Source organism: Microtus pennsylvanicus, chromosome 2 (assembly GCF_037038515.1).
Source record: "Microtus pennsylvanicus isolate mMicPen1 chromosome 2, mMicPen1.hap1, whole genome shotgun sequence".
Classification (NCBI taxonomy): domain Eukaryota; kingdom Metazoa; phylum Chordata; class Mammalia; order Rodentia; family Cricetidae; genus Microtus; species Microtus pennsylvanicus.
Window position 1 is genome coordinate 32,424,060 of NC_134580.1, and position 23,703 is coordinate 32,447,762.

The window sequence follows — 23,703 nt, forward strand, 5'->3', positions numbered from 1 at the left end:
GAGAGAGGCACTGGGTGAGGCTTGGATGTGCAACCGGGAGGTCTAAAAGCCACAGTGGACAGCCGTAGAGCCTGGGAAAGAGGGGAGGAAACGGGAAGGCCGAGTGCAGGAGCAGCAGCCAGGGCTGAGGTAGGGAAAGCCTACGGGGAGAAAGGGCTGTGTAAGTACAAATGGGATTTTTTTTCCTGGCCCACAGTGGACCGCCGATAGCAACCTGGTGGAGTTCCCTATAGGAAAGAGCATTCCCAGAGGGCAAGAACTGGTGCCTGTCAATCAGCCTCCCTGCTGGATTCCCAGAGCAAAAGTACTCGGATCACAACAGAGCTTGGAAAGGGAAGCTGCTGGAAGAGACAACTGGACAGGAGGGGCTCCCCTGGGTGAGCTTGAGCTGGTTCCAGACTGTGGGGCAGGCGGACCTTTTGCCCTTCCCCCTCAACCGGTGGTTACCATGGCAATGCCCTCTTTTCCCTGGCCCTGTGGTTTCCTCTAAATCTTCTTTCACTTTCTTCTTCTGCTTTCCCCTCCTCTTCTGTCCCACACCCACCTCCTTCCCAGATGCTCGGGTCACTGCTGAAGAGATCCAAGAGCAAGGTAAGCAAGACACCGTCCCAAGGCAGAGTCGGGGGGCTGTGGGGGGCTGTGGGGGGTAGAGTTAAGGCCTGCAGAAGGTAGAGAACATTAGGAGACAAAGTGACGGGAGAGCCGTGGAAGGAGTGGGGAGGGGACGCAGGGTGAAGAGAAGCCTCAAAGAAGGAGTGGGTCATGGGGTAGATAGTGCAGGCACAGAGGATGTAAAAGTCCCCTCAGAGTGAGTTCAGTAAACACCACTCAGGAAGGGTGGCTCGGGTCTGTAAGCCCAAGATTCAGGAGGCTGAAGTAGGATAACTAGTTGGAGGCCAGTTTGAGATATAGTGAGACCCTGTTCAAACAAACGCACCCAAAATCCACTGCAGCTTAGATGTGGGGCTGCAGTTCTCTTCCAAGTCTAGAAACAACTGTGCAAACCAAACGAAATTTCAAGAGATCCCTGGCCAGAGCAGAGCAAATACACACTTAGACATCATGAGTTCATTAGGATCCTTCCAAAGGTAAGAACTCACTGGTGGCCGGAGGAGGCCAAACATTCAGAGTGGGCCCCGCAGCTCCCCATCCTCCTTGCTGCGGCTGCTGAACATAGTTTGTTATTTTCTTTGCTCCCCAAGAAAACCATGAAGCTGGTTGGCAGCTCCAGTGTCCCACCCAGCTCCTTCTCCAGGTCAGCAGGTCACTTCCCTGACTGGGTGACTCGGCCCAGAGGGAGCCACATCCCATGAGTTTCCATCACTTTATTTTGCAAAAATAGAAAACTCAGCAATATGCGATACAGCGGGGTGGGAGGGGGGATGTAAACAGAGGGGAGGGGACAGCACCCTGACCCCCCAGAGAAAAGGGGGAGCCTGCAGGAATCTTATTTGGCAGCTAAATACAAATGGGGGGTTGGGGAAAGAAGGAAGGGGTCACAGAGGCCCTGGGCTCCCCCACACAAGACCCCTGGAGGAAGGGGTCATCCAGGGTGTAAACAAAAGCTAATAAATAAATAGAGGCTTCCTCTGGGTCAGGGTGGGATCAGCTAAGCAGCGTCTCCCCTCCCCGGGCCAAGCTGCTCTGGGGGTCAAGGGTAGAAGGCACTAGGAGAGGGATCCCTGTCCCCTCTGTAGTGTAGGAGGGTCCCTGTCTGATGGCTGAGATGGGGGCAGGAGGCCAAGGCACAAGACAGGGCTAAGGGAGGGGCTTGTAAAATAGAGGGCCCAGGATGAGAGCTGCACCTCAGCAGAGGTACAGAAAGGGCTATGCTTCTCCCTTCACCCTCAGGTCCCACCCCAGAAATGCAGGGTCCAGCCTGCCCCTACACCTGGCAGGAGGATGGGGCATGGGGCAGTGTGCATGGCAGGTTCATCACACAGCATTAGGCACCCAGGGTGGGCACCAGGGTGGGCTCAGCCCTCCTTGAGGATCCCCCCCACCCATTTTGGTCTCTAGTGTTCCTGTTTGTTCCCAGAGGCCCAAGCACCTGGCAGAGGAAGAGGCTATGGGAAGGCGGGGCTTCCCTTGCCCTGGGAGCCTGCGGCCTGAATCTGATGGGCAGTGCTGAGATATTAGAGTCCAGACTCAGGCTCACCCATTCTCCGGTTCTTCTGGTAGGTGCAGGGCAGTCCTCCAGGACTGTAGAGGGAGCCAGTTAGAACAGGACAGGGATGAACACAGGCACCCCTAGAAACTTTGGCAAAACAATGAGCTCATTGGAAAGGTGGGAGTGGGCAGGGCAGGTCCTCCCCCAGTCACTGGTGGTGCCCAGGGAATAGTCAGTCTGCTGCCTGGAGCCCAGCCCCACAGTGGGGTAGGTCAGGGGCCCTGGTCAGGCTGGGGACTTTGGCCCCCTTTGTCCCGGACCCCTGGAGCTTCATCCTCACTGGAAGCCTTGGGGTGCGGGCCAGGCTTCGAGGAGTCGTCCTCAAACATTTCAGGGTTCTCCAGCATCTCTCGGATCAGGGGGGGCATTGGGCCTGGAATCTCCATCTTCAGGGTAATGGCCCTTTCTGCTCCTACAAAGAGAAGGGAAGAGGCTTGGAAAGGCAGAAGCACGCGGGTCTATAGAGGTCCTGCCCCAAACTCCTTGACTTGACTTCCCTGTGACCACAGCACTCTGGGCTCAGACGCATTCCTTCTCCTACCTCTGCTTTCGTGTGGTTCCCACGGGCCTTTGCCCTGCCTAGAGCGGCCAGCTGAACAGTGCCCGGCCTGCCGCCTGTTGTCTCATGACTTCAGGCTTTCTCTTCTCTTTTGCTCCTCTTCTAGAGACGGGATCTTTCTATGTAGCCCTAGATATCTTGGAGCTCTGTCAGCTAACCTCAAACCGTGGGGTGAGAGGTCAATGCATAAACACGCAGCGTCAGCCTTGCTATATCGCTCTGGAGGGCCTTGGACTTGCCTCGCCCTCCTGTGCACTGGAATTACAGGCAGCTACCACAAAGTTTTGGGGTGTCTTTTCTTTTGGTTTTCTGAGACAGGGGCTTCTCTGTGTGGCCTCAGCTGTCTTTGAGCTTACTCTGCAGACCAGGCTGGCCTCGAACTCACAGAGATCCATCTGTCTCTGCCTCCCGGGTGCTGAGATTAAAGGCATGTGCATGAATGCCCAGCATCTTTTCAAAACCGCACTGTGGGTTTGTGAGACAGCAGATGGCTCAGTGGATAATCCCCTTCATGAGCACAAGCCTACCAACCTGAGTTTGTCCAATCACCGACATAGAGGTGAGCGGAGAGAACCAGCTCCACAGAGCTGTCATCTGACCTCCACACACGTATGGCACACATGTCACACACACAATAATACTCATAAGTAAAACATTTTTCGGGCCAGTAAGATACCTCAGTGAGTAAGGGCATTTGTTAGCCCGCCTGGCACCCCAAGGACCCACACTGCGAAAAGAAGAACTGACTCCTGTGGGCTACCCTCTGATCTCTACATCATACAATGACAAGAACACCCCACCGTAGACAATAAATAAATAAATGAATAAATGCAAAAAAAGATTTTGAAGACCACACTGCATGTATCTTCAAGCCCAGTGATATAGCACAGTCATCAGGTCTAATGTCCAGAGCTTTCCGGCTGCTTCAAAGCCAGTTCTTAGTAACTTTTATAACAGATAATGTTAGTCAAATGCTCATGTTACAGGCACTCTTCTGAGCCAGCACTGCTCAAGAGAATGCTCTGTGATCATGGAAATGGCCAGGCTAGCCTTGAACTCATGAGCTCCAAGTAATCCTCCTGCCTCAGCCTCTCTTGCTGAAATGACATGTGTGAAGCACCACTCATCACGCATGGCTCTATGCCAGGCTCTTAACTGCCCTCTCTATGTAGTGAGTTCATTTAGTTCTTATGATAAGCTTTTGAGGCAGGATTAAGTTCAGCCCACCCAGCTTCCAAGCAGAAAAACAAAGAGGGCTGGGGTGTCACTATGCATAGAGTATTTGCCTAGTGCATGCAGGAACTGGGCTTCACTCCCAGCAACACACACACACACCAGCAACCAAACCAAAACAGAAAAGAATTTGCCTGAAATCTTCCCAGGAGGATACAGTCAAGCTAGAACTCCGTGGATTCCCAGCCCCTTTCTCTTCCTCAGCCTGCCCACCCTGTGACTCAGGAGACCTGCAGATCTGGGAAGGGGGCTGACTCATAACGAACCCTTGGTGCTGATGCCCCGGAGGTCAGTGATTTTCATAAGCATCCTTGGAAACATGTAGGGTTGGCTGGGTCTCCGTCGCCGCGCGTAAAGCCTCAGGGCTTCCAGCAAGGGCTCCTGCAGCTTGTCTACTTTCTCAGGTTCCTCCAGGTCCATGCGGTCTGTACAAGTAAGTACAATGGAGTGAGATGGAGAAGGATACGGTGACAGGTGGCTGACCCCCAACAGACCCTCTTCTGAGGGCCTCAAAGTCAGACTGTCTCCTTAGCCCCTTCACCGCTGTGGGTTATCTTCCCCTGACGCAAGGCCTGCCTGTACCTTTAACCATTCAGCAAGGACCTTGCTCTTTCCCATCACTCCTACATCTCAGCACTGTAGCCAGGGTTTCTGAGTTCCCTGGACTCTGCCTCCTCCTTTCGTCTTTAGCTTGGTTGGCCAGTAAGGATATACACGATCTGAGAAGTCTGTAGGATGGGGTCATGAACCAGTGTGGATAGTGTGGTAGAAAAGGTAGCCCATGCAGCCAGCCGCCAGGGGGCGCCCCCGCACCTCCACAGATGAGGCAGATGGCACTGAGCAGCCCGGTCTCTGTGTCATCCATCTCCAGGGGCAGCAGCTGCCCAGCGAAGGCAAAGACGAGGTCTGTAAGGGGCCCAAAGCCAGCATTGTGCATCTGGGTACGGTTCAGGGTCAGTCCATCCGAGAATGTCATGGTGTCTTGCTCCGGGGTATACCTTGTACAGATTCGCAGCATCTGGAGGTTGAGGGTAAGCACAGTAGTTAGTGCTGCCCCTGAGGAAGAACTCTGAGATTGGAGAGGGAAGGCTCGGTCAACAGGAGGCAAAGGCTCAGACAGAAAGAGTTTCGGCAGAGAAGCATGGTGCTGGGAGAAAAGGGTCAAATTGGTCCGGAACTCATAGGCTAACTCACTAGGATATCCAGGCAGGCAGCCTTGAGCAGAGTGATCTGGTCAGCAATGCTGAGTCCTGTAAAACCCGGCAACCGCTTAGCAAACTCCACAATCTTGATGATGCATTTGGTAGCCAGCTCACTGAACTTGTCCCACAGCCCCAGGTCCAGCTGTACCCGGTGATCTGCACTGGAGTTCTGCAGGGAGTAAAGATGCATTAGATGTGAAGGCTCCTCTGGGTGCCCTCCGTGCTACAGACCACCGCAGCCCCGTCCATTCCTGAAGCGCCCTCGGCACTACAGACCACCACAGCCCCGAAGTTCCCCTGAGTGCCCTCGCACTGCAGACCACCGCAGCCCAGTCCACTCCTCACCGTGGTGTACTTGCCCAGCTGGCAGAGTGAGGGGAAAGTCTCCTGGTGGGCTTTGCTGACTTTGGTGATGAGCTCTTCTAACTGTGGGCTCAGTTCGTAGCTGTCAGGTGAGCCCTCTTCCTTTACCTCTTTTTTCTTCTTGTTTCGGTCATTCCTTACAGCTTGGGGTTGGAAGCAAAGGGGAAGTCAGGACCCTCGCAGTCTCCTTTTGGATGTCCTCTCTCGCCCTAGCTTAATGTGCTCAGTTCTCAGAAGAATACGTATTTCTTCCCTGGAACCCTAATTAGTGCCTTAATTTCCCTATCTTCTACATAAACTCCCATTTCCAGGCTGGTTTGGTCCAGCCCCACCCAGGGCCTGAAGCCATGCTCCCTCCCCAGGCTCCATCCTGCCCTTCCGGTTGCCCCGCAGGAGCTGGAGGTTGGGGGGGGGCAGGATATGCAGGCAGGATATCCACTTATAGCCTTGGCAGCACAATGGTGGGGGGGCGGGAAGGAGGGGCCAGCCCAGAGCCATCTCAGGACCTGTCCTGTGAAAGAACAGAGGAGGGGAGGGACCAGACTAACTAACCCTCCTGCCCCATCAGACAGAAAGAAGAAAGAAAAACCCTAGGACCTAGGTTTCAGAAGAATAGTCAAGAGAGGGCCCGGATTGTGGCCCACAGCTGAATGGAGGCAATGTAATAGACTGGAGAAGGCAGCAGCTCCAGGGCAGGCCAGTCAGCGAAGCAGGACAGCAATGGGCAAAATGGAAGAGAAGGCCGTAGGATGGAGCAGGGAACCTACCTTCCTTGGACATGCCCACTTCGAAACACTTTTGTAGCCGGCAGTATTGGCAGCGATTCCTGGTTACCTTGTTGATGATACAATTTTTGTCACGGTGACATGTATACACCATGTTTTTCTGGATGCTGCGCCTGAAGAAGCCCTGGATTGGAGAGCAGGAGGCGTGTCATGAAACAGGATGCTGGGGACATCAACATTTCTCCAACCACACAGGTGGCCCTAGGCCTGACCCAGCCTGTTCTGTTTGTGGCAGGAGAGCTGGGGAGTGACTGAACCTAGAGCCTTCTGCAGCAGGCATTCTGAGCCTTCTGCACGCTAGCAGGCATTCTGACAGAGCTGCGACCTCAGCACCTCACCCCAGCTGTCAATCATCCATGCACAGAGCAGCCCCTCATCCCACACAGGCAAAACTCATGTGAACACAGCACCTGGGTCCCCCATCTTTAAAATACTTTTCATTATTTATTTTGTGTGTATTAGGGGTGGAGGGTACATGTGGAACCACAGGGTACAAGTAGAGTTCAGAGTAGTTACTTCTTTTCCTTCCACTACGTGGGCCCCGGGGATAAACTTCAAGTCAAGCTTTGGCACCAAACGCCTTCTCCTACTAACCCAATTTAAAGGGAAGGGTGCCCCCTCCACAATATTGTTTTTGGTCAGAGGGTCTCTGTTGTGTGTTGCTGAGGCTTCACATATGCTAAGCAAGCATTCTACCTGCCGGGCTACACTCCCCTTGTGTCCCCATCTCTAGTCTTACCCCACCATATACACACCTTGCAGCCTTCACATGAGCTGACCCCGTAATGGTAGCCGGAAGACTTGTCATTGCATACAAAGCATGGCTTATAGACCCGAGGAGGTGGTGGGGGTGACGGAGAGCTGGGCACCATTTCCTCTGAGCTAGTGCTCTGTGTCTCCACCGCTGGGGGGAAAGCAGTAGGAGAAGGTCAGCAGAAGCATCCTCATCTCCTGGTGCCCAGCAGCCACTGTCACTGCTGCTTGCTGGGATTTCAGGCCCCTACCACCCACCCTCACTCTCGGCCCCCATTTGGCCAACTACTCTTCTGCATTAATGCTTATTTCTCCAAATTCCAGACCAATGCCACCCTAGAAGTTAACGTCTCTGCTTTTATTTCCCCAGTCATAAAGTTGGAGAGATGGCTCAGTGGTTAAGAGCACTGGCAACTCTTCTAGAAGACGGGGGGCTCAATTCTCAGCACCTACGTGGAAGTTTACAACCATCCATAACCAGGTCCAGGGAATCCAATTCCCTCTTCTGGCCTCTGTGGGCACCAGGCACATACATAGCACACAGACACACATACAAGCAAAACACCTATAAAAATTTTTAAAAAGTGGGAATGGCAGAGCTAGGACTCCCGGTCACCCCGGTAGCCCTGTGTTCCACCACCCTCAGCCTCCGGGAGCAGTGGAGGGGCGGGCAGCAGATGTGGAAGCCAAGGGGACATTTGCAGGCCACCTACAGCTCGCACCTGGCTGAATGACTTAATTCATTTAACTCACTCCTCAAAGGTGAAGCTTTACCAGTCGGGGTGAGCAGCTCAGTTTCACACTGCCGGCTGACAGCTGAGACAAGGCTCTCAGGTCTTCTAAGTGGCCTTTAGGGAAAAAAGCTGGAGGGAGACAGGTATTTGCTCAGATCCTTAGGTCTTGGAGCAGTTTGGGGGTGAGCAGAGAGTCAGGTGACCTAGGGTAAACAGAGCCGAGGGGGAAGGGAGCGATCCCAGACCCTTTCGGAGCCAGGCTTCAGTCATGAAAGCCTCAGAAAACAACTGTAGTTGGAAGGAATCTTAGCCTATACCCACAGTAGGGGAAGCCCACACTTCATAGAGGAGGCTGCTAGGTCCCTGTCGCAGGCTGTGTGAGTGTGAGGCTCATCCTCAGAGGCTCAGGACATCTGAAAGTTATTCTCTCTACAGGACCTGTTGCCCACATTTGCAAGGCCCAAGTGACTGGAAGAGTCTGAAGATCCTCGGCAGCCTTTGAACCCACCTCCCGGACCTGTCCTTCCTCTCACCCTCTGCAGCCCACCTGGTCACAAGTGCATCTGACCCAAAGCAACGAGAGGGAGGCTGGGGACCTCACAAAGAGGGAAGCCCTCCTCACCCCCACCCCCACACACCCAATTTGCATAAGAATCCTCCTGGAGTTTGAGCCCCCTGCAAGGAGTGGGGGCAGAAGGGTGGGTGCTGGGAGTTTATTCAAGACTGGGGGTGGGGCTGCCTGTGTCTGTAGTAGGTGCCTAGAGGCGTGGGAAGGACTGGGATGCCTTTCAGGTCCTTGTTCTCTCAGCCCATCCCGAGGTCCCCAGGGCACGGGCCTTGTCCACAAGGCCCGCGCGTGGGCTGGTCCTCTCTCCTGCACTGACGCCCCCTCCATCCACAGGCCCGCGCGTGGGCTGGTCCTCTCTCCTGCACTGACGCCCTCTCCATCCACAGGCCCGCGCGTGGGCTGGTCCTCTCTCCTGCACTGACGCCCTCTCCATCCACAGGCCCGCGCGTGGGCTGGTCCTCTCTCCTGCACTGACGCCCTCTCCATCCACAGGCCCGAGCGTGGGCTGGTCCTCTCTCCTGCACTGACGCCCTCTCTACCCACAGAGCACTACCCCATTTTCTCATTTCCTCTCTTGCGCAAGGCCTGGGTGCGGTCAGACTGGCATGGGGTAGCACCAGCCAATTATAAGATGGCAGGCCCCAGAGAGCCTGCCCTTGGGCAGCTTTTCCCATCTTAGTGCACTGACACCCATTCTCGACACCCCCCTGGCACCTCCACACCCCCCTGTATCCTAAAGTGCAACCCAATGGTTCTGAAGTCACTGTGGGTGCAGGGAGCTAAAATGCTAACAGGGTCTTCTGGGAGGCAGGGTGATCCCCTCTTCACCCCAGCTGAGACCTCTACACTGGGCTGCTGCTGCTGGGCTAGGAACGGGCCCCTGCCGAGGAGGAGGGGGTGGGCTCTAGGGTTTTCTCCTTTTAAAGCCCAAATTGCTGAAATTGAGGAAATTCCTGGCCAGGCTGAGCGGAGCTTCAAACAAACTCGTTATAACCGGCTGTAAACGCTCCCAGCTGCGAGGCCCAGAGCTGAGCTGCCTGGACTCACGATCACATCTACAGCTCCTTGAAGACACACTTTTTTTTTTCAGACAGGGTTTCTCTGTCTTGTTTTGGAACCTGTCCTGGAAGTCACTCTGTAGACCAGGTTGGCCTCGATTTCACAGAGCTCTGCCTGCCTCTGCCTCCCGAATGCTGGGATTAAGGCGTTGCGCCACCACTGCCTGGCAAAGACACAGACACAAAAGCAGGCAGACCGCCTATGGGTTCCTTAGCTGGGCCCAGACCTCTAAACAGAACTCGCAGACATCAAGCCACACTTAACTCCCTGTAGGTGGATGACAAGCAACACCCAACAGTGGGCTACACAGTTACAAGCCAATGGGTCTACCGCCATAGCGTAGAAACACCATAGAAACATCACAGCAGGCCGGCACGACACCACGACACCCAAGTCCCCATCCAAGTGTCACACACACCACCCAGCTCTACTCTGAAACACGTTCCCTCCCTGAGAGTGCCAGGAGGCCTGCGGCTGGTTTTATGTGCCCACCAGGACCCTACTAATGAAACTGACTGGCTCAAAGTAATATGCAAAAACTCTGAGCTACCAAAACCAAAAGGTCTCTAGAGGTCTAAATGGCCCCTGCCCAGGGCCTCTGCTAGATATCTCTATGTCAAACACCAACCAGTGTGCCTAATCCCCCGTTATACTGGGCATGACAAGGTTAAGAATTCACAGAAATTTGGTGCAATGTATTAGTACCATGTTTTCTCACCCTTTAAATAGCACACTTCAATTCTTATCCCACCCATCCCTAATACTGTCTCCTGTCTGCTACCTCCCTTTACCACTCTCCCAGTTGTTAAATCTGAGCAGCTCTGCCCTAGAACAAAAAAAAAATCTGAACTTGTAAACAGCGCTGCCGAGTGCCAAGGAGCGAGGCGCGTTGGCGGGGGCTCAGTGACCCGGCGTGCGCACTCCCCCAGCGCCTGCCACCCCGCCCGCTGCCCGCCCCTTCCCAGAGTGCCCCCAAGCCTAGGTCTGCAGTCATCCGTACCCGGGCTGCGAGCGCAGTGCCAACCCCCAGTAAATCGGGGGGGGGGGGTGTTCCAGGCTCCTATCCCAGCCCCTTCTCACAGCCCACCCCCGCCAGGCACTGTGGCCCAGGCTTCAAAGCCGCTTCTCATCTGGACTTTATTTTTACTGCCTCTCAGTCCCCAGCTTTTTATTACCGCTCTGGAAAGGGGTTCCAGGGCCCCACGCCTGGCATCTCCCATTACAGAGAAGGGAAAGGTGGATATTTGGGGGCCTGACGATTGTTCTCCCCTACCGGCTGTCACTTCCAGACCACCACCCCCCACTCCATACACTTGGCTTGAAACTTTTCGCTTCCTGCTGAAGCTGTGTGCTGGAGCCATAGAAAAAAGTCATCTGATCTGTCAAGACAACCGAATACACACTTCCAGTTTTTTGTTTGTTTGTTTTAATGAGGATAAACACAGAATCCAGCTTTCTCGCTCTTCTGTGCACACCCCTTGCACCCCACAAGCTGAGCACACAGGATGCTCTCTAGAGCACAGCACTTTCCAAAACCGCCCCCGCAGCCACGCAAGGCACACGCCCTCCCGACCTCACGCCACAAACATCCCCACACCGGGTCACGCAACTCTGCCAACCCAGGCGCGGAGGGTGACAGTGGGTAGAGACCCCTATTCCACACCCACATCTGCTAGGCAAAGGTATGCACAAGCCAGGAATTCAAGGACTTTGCAATTTTTTTTTAAATGCTCCCAACTTCCCGCATGGACTTTAGGAACGCCACCCACGGTCCTGGGTGCCATATCCCTCCAACTAAGGACTTGAGGACACACTAGCAAGATACATCCGTCTCTCCTATCCCCAGGAACTCGGGAGTGGCATCAACCAAAGCACTAGCTAAATACCCACCATAAAAACCACACACAACTCCAAACACTACAGCACTCACGCAAAGGAGACCAACTCTGAGGCCCTCATGTTTAAAGGGCCAGTACCTCATATAGAAAGGACCAGAATGCCCGCTTGCACCCCAGGTTTAAACTTTACCTACGGAAATAGTAAGCACCAGCTTCTCGTGCACCCAATACCCCACCCCCAAATTCGAAGACCTACATTGTAGACTGGCAGGTTGCGCCCAGGCAAAAGACTCAAGTCCGACGAAACAGGAGCTGCCAGTGGCTCTGCGTAGCAAGCCGGCCCCGGGCCCGGCGGCCCCATAGAGCCGTCGCGGACCCGGGGCAAACGATTCCATGCAGTCGTACATCGCGACCCGGCTTGGAGAGAAACTGGGTGCTAGAATATCAAGGACCCGCAGCCCATTCCCCCTCCTCCCCCCGCAGCGCCCTGCTCCTGGAGGGGGGAGGGGGAGAGCTAGCATAGGGCGCTGAGATGCATGGGGGGTAAGGGGTGGGCGGGGAAGAGGGGGGGATCCCCAGCAAGGGAAAGGGACTGGGCGGGGCGCGGAGGCGAAGCAGCAGCTTCTGCCTCCGTCTAGCTCACTTAGGGTGCTTGGGCAGCAAGCGCTGTGGAGACCTTTTGTAAAAGCAGAGCCTGGAGGGATGGGGGTGGGGCTTGGAGAGCGAAGGGGGCCGGGCACCAAGATGAGCAGAGCGGGGAGTGGAGCACTTACACATTCACACACGTCTACTCGCTGCGCGGCGCACGCGCTTGCTTAGACATACATCTGTGCATACACTTATTATTGCAAGCAACACAAATTTGCAAATGTGCAATAGTGCACAAACATATCTGCACCCACAATAAATTCATAGGTGCCCGAATTTGCGCAAATACACCTGGCTCAGGAAAATGCTTGCAATCAGGTTCTCTCTACAGTCCTGAGGTTTTGCACGCATTTGCACTTAGGCGCGTGCCCAGATTGGGATTGGAGGAAGGAGTGGAGGAACCAAAATGCACGCATTTCCTTTTACAGCGTCTTCCCCCTCCCTTCAACCCTTTCTTCGGCACAAGTCAACACAAGCAAGAGTGTTAAGGATGACTGCGTGGAGGGGAACCTTGAAATGCCCCGCGCTGCTCTGCAGAGCCGGAGGACCTGCGTTACCTCCACCCCCCTCACTCCCAGGCCCGACTCCTCCTCCGTTCGTGCGCGCGCGTCGGAGCAGAACACTGCATTCCTGCTGCTCCGCGCTCGCGGCCGCCTCCTTCCTTCCCGTTCTTCCCACCCCCGGTCCGAGGGCCAGAGCGCGCGCCCGCGGTGAACTCTCCGGGAACCCCCCTCGGGGCGGGTGGCCGGGCGCGCTCACCTCCTCCTGACCCGGCCCCGCCCCACCCCGCCCAGGCCGTCGCCAGCTCCGCAGCGGAGTCCCCCCCCCTCCCGCCCCCTTCAGCGCAGCCGAGAGTCTACCCCTCCTAGCTCGGGCTGTCCTTCCTCCGCCGAGGGCTGGGCCGCCTCCCTCAAAGTCCCCGAAGCTCTATCCCGCGACTGACACTCCCAAAGTGCCTCGACTACCTCGCTCAGTCCCCTCTCCCAGAACCTGACTTCACTTTGGGGGCACAAAACTACCCCCTGCACTGTCCCTACAGTACCAAAGTGCTCCCCCGCACACAACTGCCCCTCTCCCGAGTTTCCACTGTACTAAGTTAGGCTCCCTTCGCGCTAACTGCCCAGCTGGTCACTCGCTGCGAAGGGTCACTTATACCCCACCTCAGGAAATAGCTGCCCCTCCTCCCTCAGTGCCACCTTGAGTGACCCCCCTGGGCGCCCTCGCCGAGAGGAGAGGGTAAAGACTGGCCACGTCAGAAGTTTGCCCTTGCTAGGCCGCCTGGAATGGGGACCCTGGCCCTGGGACAACGCCAGTGGCGGCGACTCCCGGAAACCGCCCCCTCCCCCGCGCCCCGCCCGCCGGCCGCCCGCCCGCCCGACCGCCCGGCGGGCCGGCCCAGCCGGCTCTGTCAGCGCCGCTCACACGGGGAGCGCCCGGGAGCGGGAGCAGCGCCCGGCCCGACCCCTTCCCCCGCCCGGCGGCTGTGGCTGAGCCAGGGCGGGGCGCACTTTTCTAAGAATCTGCTGTACCGAGTCGGGGTCGCACGGGGTGCTGAGAGAGTGGGGCGCCTGATGGAAGAATAAAAAGCAGGAAGGGGTGCCAGAGTAGGCAAAGAAGACGGGAGAGGGGGAGGGGAACGGGTTGCTGCCAGCGGTGCTGCCTGGGGGGGGGGGGGCGGGGAGGAGGGCCTAAAATGCGGATGGCGATCGTGGGCTGGGGTGGACAGGCAAACTGGGAGCTTGCAGCAGGAATGAAGCGGAAGACAAGATCTTTCCAACCTAGTATGAAGTTTCCCTTCATGACCCAACCCTAACACTCCATTTTTTAATCTAACCGTACCCCCCCCCAAAAAAAGAGGAATAAGTGTCTAAACTGGAATAGGCCAGTAGGAAAAAAAAGGAGAAAGAGAAGAGTACCCCAAAAAAAACAAGGAGAAAAAGGCCTTGACTAGTCAACTTCGGGCCTGTAAGTTCCCCTTCCCCCTCTGAAATCTGAAAGGTCCCAATTAAGTCAGGCCTGCCTGGTTGGTAATCAGAACCAGAAGTGGCCAGGCCACAGGGAGGGGTTTGGGAGGAGGGCACAAGAGTGGGGGGAGGGCTCCAGGAAGCCATGAGTCCTCAAGAGCCCCTCTTTCTCGTCACCAGATGCACCCCACTCCTCATCACCCCATATGTGCTTCAAAAGCAATGCTGGGAAAGGGGGCTTAGGACCAGGCATTAGGATATCAGGCCAACACATCCCATCAGACCCAAGTACAGTCTTGGATTGAAGGCAAAATGGGGGGATCTAGTAACCCTCTTTTCCCCAAAGCGCCCCCCCTGCCCTTATTGCAGCAATTAGACCCATTAGTCTCCTAGCATTTCATGGGAACCAGATGTTCCCCCGCCAGCCTTGGTGGGGGCATGAAGGGGGGCGGTGCCTGACTCACCCCCTTCCCTATGATCCCCACCACTAGGGTGCACCCCCCTCCCAGCTAGATCCTCGGGAAGCTATGGTCCCAGAGGCAAAGAATGTGCCCCTCCCCCACTGAGAAGGCCAATAGCGCTCAAGCTTCGAGCCTGGTCACCCCTCAGAGTTCTACCAGCCCCTGGCAAAGTTTGAGTTTGGCTAGGACTAGGTTTGGGGAGAGGGACAGCTAAATCCTCTCTCTCCCATCCTGCCACCTCTAGAAGAGGTCTGAGGATCACTGACTTGGCATTCTTCTTGCTTAGTAACTCCTTTTCTTCCAAAATCTCACCCTAAAAACTGAAGGGGTCTTTCAACCAGAAGTAGGCCCCGCCCAGGAGGGTAAGTCCTAGAGGCCAGTCCCACCTGAAGAGCACTAGGAGGGGTCTTCTGAAGGGGAGGAGGGAGGTGTGAAAGCAAGGAAGAGGCCCGAAGCAAGGACAGGAGGAGCTCTTGGCTGGATGGGGGCTGTGACAGGGTAGGGGGCCCAGAGGGGGGGTGCCGCCTGGGCCCCAGCGGCGGCGGCAAGCTCGGCTCCCCCCGCCGGAGAGGTTTCCTGTTGCAATCAAAGCCCCGTTTGTGTCGGCCTGGAGCAGGAGTTGGAGCCGGAGGAGGAGAGACTGGGAGGGGAGGGGAAAGAGGCAGCCACTGGGGTTTTTCCCGGAGGAGACCTCACTGCCGCCTGCTTGCCATCTTCAACTGCTATAGCTTGCTTTCCTTGCTTCTTTCTCCAAGTTCCTGGGCCCTCTCGGGGTTTGCACCTGTATAGCTACCCTCCCGCTTAGGTCTGGGCATCTCCAGTTTAGATAGGACTCCCTTTCTCTTGGTGCCAGCCCGCCTTCAGTGTCTCCAAGTAACTTAGTATGGTGGAGTTTGGGCTTCCTGCCCCACAGACACTGGCCCCATGGCCATGGCAGTTATTTGGCCACAATGTTTGGAGGACAGTCTGGGCCAGGTCTTCAAGACCACAATATCCCTTCTCTGCATGCACACTCTATCCCTGCAGTCTTGAAAAGCAAAAGTGCTGCACACCAGTGCTCATCAGGGATACATTCGCATGAATGCATGCAATTCAATGTGCATGCATGCACACACGGGTGCATATGCCCAGACACTCCCCTCTGTTTCCATGCACACAGGTCCATGCTTGCCTAGCTCACCTCTCCTCACCTCTCCCTCCTCCACCACAGGGTTCTAAGATGCCTGCCTCACCCACTGGGGCCCGGGAGAGCCAGAAGACATGGACCAAGACTTTTTGTTTTGTTTTTCAAGACAGGGGTTCTCTTTGTTGCTTTGTTGCCTGCCCTGGAACTAGCTCTTGTCGAACTCACAGAGATCCCCCTGCCTCTGCCTCCCGAGTGCCACTACCACCCGGCTGGACCAAGACTCCTTAACAAAGATATCCCCAATGTGCCAGGGGCTGACTCCTCAATAAGATCCAAAAACCAACCCCCAAGGAGAAGCTCCGACTGTTACCTCATCCTTTCTTACCCTACATGAGAGAGGGAGAGAATGTCATGAGAAACAGCGATTCAAGGTGAGTGTAGGTGCGGCATCAAATGTATGACTAGAAATCCACCCCTCCCATGTGACAGATCATCACAAGTCAAAAGGGGACAGCAGATCAAAGGGAAGGAGAGGTGGCACCCTCTCCTCCTCTGGCCAGTCACTCTCCCACCGAGGGAGCTTCCCTAAACTCCAAGATTTCTGCCTCTCCTCCACACTACCACTAGGAGCTGGATGCCCCACCCCAAGCACGCTGTCTGGACCCAGGCCTTCCCCTCCTCCCCACCCTACCTGCCACTTCCCTGCCTGGGCCTGTCCCTTTAGGCTAGCTCCCCTCCCCGCACCCTCTGCAACTGCCTTCCCAGATGCTGGCTGTTCCCTGAGATTTCTCCTTGCAGTTCCCATCCTTCACGGCAGCCTTTGGGGATGGAGCTTGGCCTGGCACTTTCTCCTTCCTTGACCTCACTTTGAACCCTGACCTCCATCTCCACGTATCCAGAATACAAGGGCACAAGGAGAGCTTCCCTGGGTACTGGCCATGTCTCTGAGCCTTCTTCCTACTACCACCATCTCTCTCCTCTCTCTTTCCCGCTCCAGCTCCTTTAGTTTCTTCCCACAGAACCTGGAAAGATCAAGTCCCAAGAGATTAAATTGTATGATTCTCTGCAAGAAATACGGGTGGTGGTGGCGCACAGTGGATCTCTCTGAGGTCAGTCTGGTCTACAAGAGCAAGTTCCAGGACAGCCAGGGCTGTTACACAGAGAAACCCTGTCTCAAAAAAACCAATAATAATAATAATACATTCACAGTAGATGAGGCTTAGTCTCACTGCCTGATGCAGGATGGATTCATGGAATAACATTGAGGAAGAGGGGAGTCTAGCTAAAGTTTAAAAAAAAGAAAGTTTTCTATTCTTTCACTCACCCTGCATGCCACACGGTAGCCTCTGATGAGTTACAGCCCTGCCACAGGAGTCCCTACCGAGCCAGTACCTCCTGCCTCCTCACACACTTTTGCATACCCTGGAATTCTGCCTATGAACAGTCTCAGAGACCTGCAGACACACAAACTGGACGTGGCCTGCGAGACAAGCACACACACCCCTCCAGACAAACACACTTTTTCCAGTAGAGCTGCCAGCCCAGTGTAGTCACCCCTATTTTCAAAGTCTTCCAGGTGTACCCCCAGAATCACACAAAGGACCCCCCTCATCTACTGAGCTTCAAAGCTGTATCTTTCTTGTTATTTTGAGACAGGGTTTCTCTGTATAGGCCTGGCTGTCCTCCAACTCACTGTAGAGCAGGCTGGTCTCGAACTCAGAGATCCACCTGCCTCTACCTCCCGAGTGCTGGAATTAAAGGTGTGAGCCATGTATCTTTATCTTTTTGTCTTTTTCCATCTCTGTTTCTCCCCTCCAAGTAAAGCTTTCACTTCACCTCTTCACATGCTGTGACTTTATACACAGACCCCTGTGCCAGAAACTGGAGGCCAAGGCTCCCCATCCCACCCCACCTCCCACCTGTCATGACCTGGTCAGGAGGAACAATCACCAAGTGGGCAAAGAGGGGTCCCAGGGAGCAAAATAAGGCTCAGGCCTTACTTGCTGTCATTATTCAAATGCTTAATTCAGAGGGCAGGCATTGGGGACAAGTAGGGATCTGTAGTGTGTGGCAGTGCTCCAGACCTGGAGGGATGGGAGAAGACCAGAACCATGGAACCATGATGCCAAGGAGGATGCTTCTGGAGCATCCCTTGCACCGGTCTAATTTTTTTTTTTTTTTTTTGGTGGACCAAGAGCCACCTCTTTGTCCCTGGGCTATTTCTGTCCTCCTCGGAACCTTTAAGAACATTCCTAGCCCCACACATCTTTAGGCACCTGGCACTAAGTTCCTTTCCTATTTGCAGACTCAGAATTGCCATCTCTCCTCTTCATCACAGAGCCAGCTGACCAACTTCTCAGGTTCTCTAGTCCCCTGTCTGCCTCCCCCCCCCCCACCTCCCAACTGCATGTAGCCCTGAAGGACACCACACTCGCCCTCGGTGTCTACACAAACAGGTTCCCTTCTGCTAGCTGAGTGACCCAGGAGGCAGTCTTATGGCCCACTACTTTGAGATCGTATTTGAACGGAACTCTGATTCACAGATGCTACCCTCAAAACACACCAAGTCCACTCCTACTGCCCCCCCATCATCTTTCTACGAGACCAAGTCCAACTCCCTGCCCACCTGTCCAACAAGGTTGTCCATTTTCTACATCACCCCCCTACCCATTTGCCCTCACCCCCCAAGACCCCTGAGACTCACACAGAGAGGCCATTTCCTTGGGGAGGTCAGGCTGGCCCAGGCCCCGGAAGCTGGGACTCAGCATTTCAAATGGTGGTGACCCTCTGAGTGCCCCTGGGAAGGCGAAGGGGAAGCCTGCCCCTGGGTACCCAGATCCAGGTCCCAGGGCACCAGTTGCAAAGAGTCGCTCCTTATTGGTGGCCATGGTAGCTGCAGTGTGGGAATCCCTTGGAATCTGCAGTGGGCGGGGGGAGTCTTCAGCTGCAGCCCCCGCCCATGCCCACTGCCCTGGCCTGGGAGGCTCCGTGCCCACCCTGGCTGGCCTGCCCACTGGGTCTCCAAGGGTCCTAGAAAGAAAATAAGAAAAAAGAAAGATAAGACAACACTCACACCAAGCAGTGGTAGTGCACACCTTTAATCCTAGCACTTGGGAGGCAGAGACAGGCAGGCAGATCTCAGTGAGTTTGAGGCCAGCCTACTCTACAAAGAGAATTCCAGGACAGCCAGAGCTACACAGAGAAACCCTGTCTTGAAAAACAAACCAAAACAACAACAACAAAAAAGACAACACTCACTCTGAGTGAGTTCTGTTTGTTTGTTTGTTTGTTTGTTTGTTTTGAGAAACGGTTTCTCTGTCTAGGCCTGGCTGTCCTCAAACTCATTCTGTAGAGCAGGCTGGTCTCTGGTCTTGAACTCAGACATCCACCTGCTTCTACCTCCCAAGAGCTGGAATTAAAGGTGTGAGCCATGCTAAGCTAAAGAACGTATCTTTATCTTTTTGTCTTTTTCCATCTCTGTTTCTCCCCTCCAGGTAAAGCTTTCACTTCACCTCTTCACATGCTGTGACCTTATACACAGACCCCTGTGCCAGAAACTGGAGGCCAAGGCTCCAAGGGAAGGCCATGACCTTCCCTCAGCTGGTCCTTTGTTACTCTGGCTTGGGCACCTGCAGTATCATCAAGTGGGCAAAGCAGAAAGATGCACAGATTGTAAGAAATTCTTCCGTTTAGCTTCGAAGAAGGATAAACTGAGTGTCTGGGGTGAACAATGATCTGAAACATCTGGTGGGGAGATTCCTAGAACGCAGCATCACACTAGACATCTTAATCCTCACATCTGTCCCGTGAAGAAGAAACTATGACTCCCATTTTACAGCTTAGGAAACTAAGGTTTAGTGACTGGCTTAAGGTCACGTGACTTTAAAGGGTGGAGCCCCAACACTCAGGCTGGGGGTTTATAGCTCAGTGGTGGTTCATTTGCTTAGCACGTAGCAAATGCAAGACCCCGGGTCTGATATCAGCATCAGGAGAGAAACAAAACCAAACTGAGTACGGTGATACGGTGATGCACTCGGGAGACAGAAGCTGGTGGATCTCTGTGAATTCAAGGCTGCCCTGGTCTGCAGAGCGAGTTCCAGGACAGCCAGGATTGTTAAACAGAGAAACCCTTTCTCTGAAAACCAAAATTAAATAAACAAGCAAACAAAAAGTAAATAAATAAAAGATAAATTAACTCAAACTCTAGCACCCCAGCAGCAGCAAGCCACTATCTCTGCTGTACTCCTGAGTCCTGTATGGCTTTGGAGCATACAGTACAATGGTCACGTGCAACCTCCCTGAATTGATGTCCCCCCACTTACTGGCTGTGAAACTTGGGAGGAATTATTTCATCTCTCTCAATCCCTTCATCTACCATTAGAGAATAATACCGCCCCCCGTTGGTAAGGTTGTTGTGAGGATTCAATAACTCGCCATGTTTAGGATAAAGTAGGGCACGTATTAAATGCTATGTCAATATTTCATGCCTTGTGCTTCATGCATGCCCCTTTTAATTATCGTTTCCTTCCTCCATCTTCCTCAATACTCCTGTTTCCCCTCCCAACTCTTTCTCCTCACCAATCATCCCCCAGTCAGCCTACACGCCCTATACCCCTTACCATTCTCTTCTTCAAACCGGGAGTGCTGGTGGAACTCCACTAAGAGATAACCACCATACCAGAAAGCCCGTCCCTGTTCTCAGTTCGTGTGCTGCTCCTTATCCTCCTAGCTTTCTTTGGCCCCTCAAAAACTCTCCTCCCTCAAATGTAGCTTCTCCCCACCCCTGAAATTTTTAACCTGAGCCCAGGAAAGGAGAGAAGAAGCCCAAGAGAGGAAGGGGAGACTCCAAAGAGGGCCTGTGGTTCCCACTATCACTCTGTAGCTAAGGGAAAGGGGCTCTTCAGGATCTCAAGGGCCATCTATCGTGTAAGTTCACAGGCTGGGAGAGTAGCGCCAGTAACCAGAACTGATGGGATGAGGGCAGAGGACCACAGCATGGGCATCCCACAGGGAGGCTGCAGGCATTTCTACATCTCTTTTTATTAGTACTTGTTTCTAGGATCAGCATTTCTGTTTCTTTGTATCTCTGCTTTTTCCTCCTCTCTTTCTCTCATCTTTCTCAACCTCCAAACTCCTAGGAATAAACCATCATAGTCACAAGAACTCAAACCCCAACAGCGTCACCCTTCTCATGTGTGAAGGAGCCCCTGATCTCACTAGGTACCACCCACAGGCCTCGGACACTCTTCACTCCAGAGTCCCTCAGAGTCCTAAAATACCTCTAGGATCCTTCCTTCTCCTTTTCCTTCCCTAGTCCATGAGGTCCTCAACCCAAGTTAAACCCTAGTGGAGCCAGGGGTCCAGGGCCCCTAAGGCCCCTGGGCCATAGCTCAACAGGCTGGGCTACATTCCAGGTGAATTAACCCGTCCAGTTCCAAGAGTGATGAACTAGTAGAGCACCCCAACCCAATTCCCCCCACCCCGATTCTGCATAGACTAGGAACAGGTTCTCTTAGCCATCTTGGTCTTGGCATCTCACCTACAGATGAGAAACAAACCTCTAGGGTAGGCAGGGCTTCAACAGGAGGTACCAGGGAGGGATGCTCAGGCCCCAGGTCCTCACAAGGATATTGTGAGTTAAGCAAAGGGCAAGCCAACTCTCCCTGACCCTGGCTTTCCTCCTTACTGCCTGGGAGGGGAGACTTGGAGGTGCTGAGGAAGGAAGGCAGCAAAGGTCTCTCTGGGAAGGGGGGGAGGGGCATGTGCTTCAGTCCCAGGTAGAAAAAGACAGCAAGAAACTGAAGATAGTGCAGAGTGAGAGGAAGTGCTGAATGAGGGTCTTAACTGCCTGGGTTCTTCAGGGACCTGCAGAAGACAGGGAACACTTCCTCCCCCTTCCCAGGATGCCACCTCCGATGGTGCGGCATAGAAGGCGGGCAACTGACTTGGGGAAAGGGCTCTTACAAAGCTGCTTCTCTTAGAGATGAGGTGGAGTTGAGGGGAGGGCACAGAGGAAGGGGCTGCCGGATGAAAGGGGGCGTCTCCCCGCTGCTATGCCCGCTCCAGAGCCTGGAACAAAGCTGCTCTTGTCAGCTGCTCTCCACCCGCTGCCCCCCTCCCCTCTGTATAAACACGACCACCTTTTTCCATGACCCCATCTCCAGAATGGGTGGAGAACCCAGGCATCCTCCACTCTAGCCTGCGCACCCCCAACCCGCACTCCAGGAGGCAGCAGTGGTCCTGGCTTCACTGGCTCCCTGCCGTTGTTGGTGGAGTCTAGACCCCCATTCCCACCTCTCACCCTCAGGTGCCCTCCCTCTAACACACTGGCCCCAGGGAGGGGCAGTACCCAGGAGGCAGGCAGGCAATGCCAGTGGAATGTGTGTGGGCATCAGAGGGCACGGGCAGGGTGGGGCAGAGGGGGGAACTGGAGGTGCCAGTTAGGTGGCTTTCTGAGCCAGAGGTGGGGGTGTGCCGGGGTTGCAGGGGGCGTGTCTTGTGCTGCCTACCAGTTCTAAGCCTCTCTGGTGTGTGTGTGTGTGTGTGTGTGTGTGTGTGTGTGTGTGTGTGTGTGTGTGTGTGTGTTTGGGATACCCAAGCTTCAGGCACCCCAGACACACACACTCCCCTTAACCCCCTACAAGTCTTCTTCCTGACAATGGCTGTGGTCCTCAACCTCAACTCAGTGTTGGAAGAATGACCATAGGGGCAAAAGCCCTTTAAAGAGCAGGGTTCCATCTGCCCAAGGTTAGAGCCCTACAAGACGGTGTTATCTGAGCATTTCGTCCTGGAGTCCCCTCCTCAGCCATCCCTGCTGCCCCCTCCCCATGACCACCAACTAAGCATATTCTTACCCTGTGGCCTCTGCAGAGATTCCCTTCTACATACTGGGCCAGGTTGAGGTGAGAGGACCTGGCGGAAACAAGAGAAGCTCTGTCAATGGCACTCCAGGACCAGGACCAGTGTTCTAACTCTGCCTTTGTTCCGCTGGGGCTTCCCCTCTAGAATACTCAAAAGAACCACCCCCACCCCTGCACTGGCTTACTTGCGTAGCTGGGGATAGGTCAGAGGGAACCCTGACCCAGATAGCCAGGACCACTTGCGAGACCCTTTCATGGTACCTCTGCAGAGACGTGCCATTCCACGGGACCATCGGATCCACCCTTCAGTAACCTCCCCCCAGGGGGGGTGGAAGAATGCCACCCTTTCTCACCAGAGGGAATCCGGTCTTTTCTGACATTCCGAGTACAGTATAGGTTCGTTTGCCCAAGACTTTCCCAAATGGTCTCCCTTAGTACTCACCAAAAATCAGGGGCAGATAACCCGGCTCATCCTCAGTCTGTCTAAAATCTTCCCTTTCCCTTCCCAGGTCACGACTAACTCCAAGTTGGGGCAGAAAGCCCCCTCGCAAGCCCGGCTAACAGCCTGGCCACCCCCGGAAAAAGAGGACCCCTGAGGCTCCCGAGGTCCCTGCCCCCGGCTCACTTCGGCGGAGGACCCCTGCGTCCACAGCCAGAGGGCTGGCGGGCGAGCCGGCTTCCCCGCCTGACTCACCTGGAGGGGAGGGCGGGGGAAGGAAGGCCGCGGAGCCCCGAGGTCCCGGCGTCAGGCGGTCTCGGGGATGGAGCGCCGAGGTGTTAGGGACTCGCGGTAGTGGGGGGCTCCAGGGGGGCACGGCTCTAGGCTGGGACAATCCCGGGGCCTCTCGGAGCCCGCCCGCCCACGTGACCGCCCCAAAATATCCGACACATTTTCTCCCAAACCGCACACTGACTCCGCAGGCGGGGACACGGAAAATATTTTCTTTCTTTTTCTCCCTCCCTACCCCCCCCACCTCCCTCCCTGCCCGGCTCCCTCCTCCCCCTCCCGCCCTCGCTCCTCCCTCCCCTGCCGCCTGCCCCTGCCCGGCTCCCTCCTCGGTGCCCTGGGGCTGGGGGGGGGGGATGGATGGGGGAGACTGGGCGGGGCGGTCCAGGACGCCTGGGTCTCTGCCCCTCCCATTTGCTGGGCTTTCGTGGCTCCATCCCCGGGAGGCCGGGCAGAACTGGCAGAGGTCAGTGTCCTGGGCTCTGTGATGCCAACCCTTTCTCTCTGGCGATTTCCCCTTTGCTGCCATTTGGGGAGACCGAGTTGTCTCTGGTCGCAGAATTCTGCCAGGCCCGTCTCTGATACCTCCCAGGGTAGGCAGTGGGGGACGTGGACACTCCCAGGACGTGGAGTGATGGAGCAGGAGTATGTCA

The 23,703-nt window shown here is 55.0% G+C and overlaps 1 protein-coding gene across 3 annotated transcripts; it reads right to left on the reverse strand.

Annotated features, from left to right (window-relative positions):
- Positions 1 to 1,056: 1,056 nt before the first annotated feature.
- Rarg (retinoic acid receptor gamma) lies at positions 1,057 to 23,300 on the reverse strand. 3 transcript variants are annotated; one of them, XM_075960761.1, is made up of 10 exons: positions 23,018 to 23,300; positions 22,318 to 22,375; positions 18,168 to 18,493; positions 7,068 to 7,216; positions 6,295 to 6,436; positions 5,510 to 5,670; positions 5,157 to 5,333; positions 4,776 to 4,980; positions 4,229 to 4,387; positions 1,057 to 2,582 (listed from the first exon to the last, which is right to left on the reverse strand). In XM_075960761.1, the coding sequence occupies exons 3-10, from the start codon at positions 18,349 to 18,351 to the stop codon at positions 2,383 to 2,385; spliced, it is 1,377 nt and encodes a 458-aa protein (XP_075816876.1). In that variant the 5' UTR covers positions 18,352 to 18,493; positions 22,318 to 22,375; positions 23,018 to 23,300; the 3' UTR covers positions 1,057 to 2,382. The 3 variants fall into 3 exon arrangements, with proteins under 3 accessions (XP_075816876.1, XP_075816877.1, XP_075816875.1); XM_075960762.1 differs by lacking the exon at positions 23,018 to 23,300 and adding an exon at positions 22,766 to 23,015 and having other exon boundaries at positions 1,312 to 2,582; XM_075960760.1 differs by lacking the exons at positions 18,168 to 18,493; positions 22,318 to 22,375; positions 23,018 to 23,300 and adding an exon at positions 11,521 to 11,846 and having other exon boundaries at positions 2,243 to 2,582.
- Positions 23,301 to 23,703: the final 403 nt, after the last annotated feature.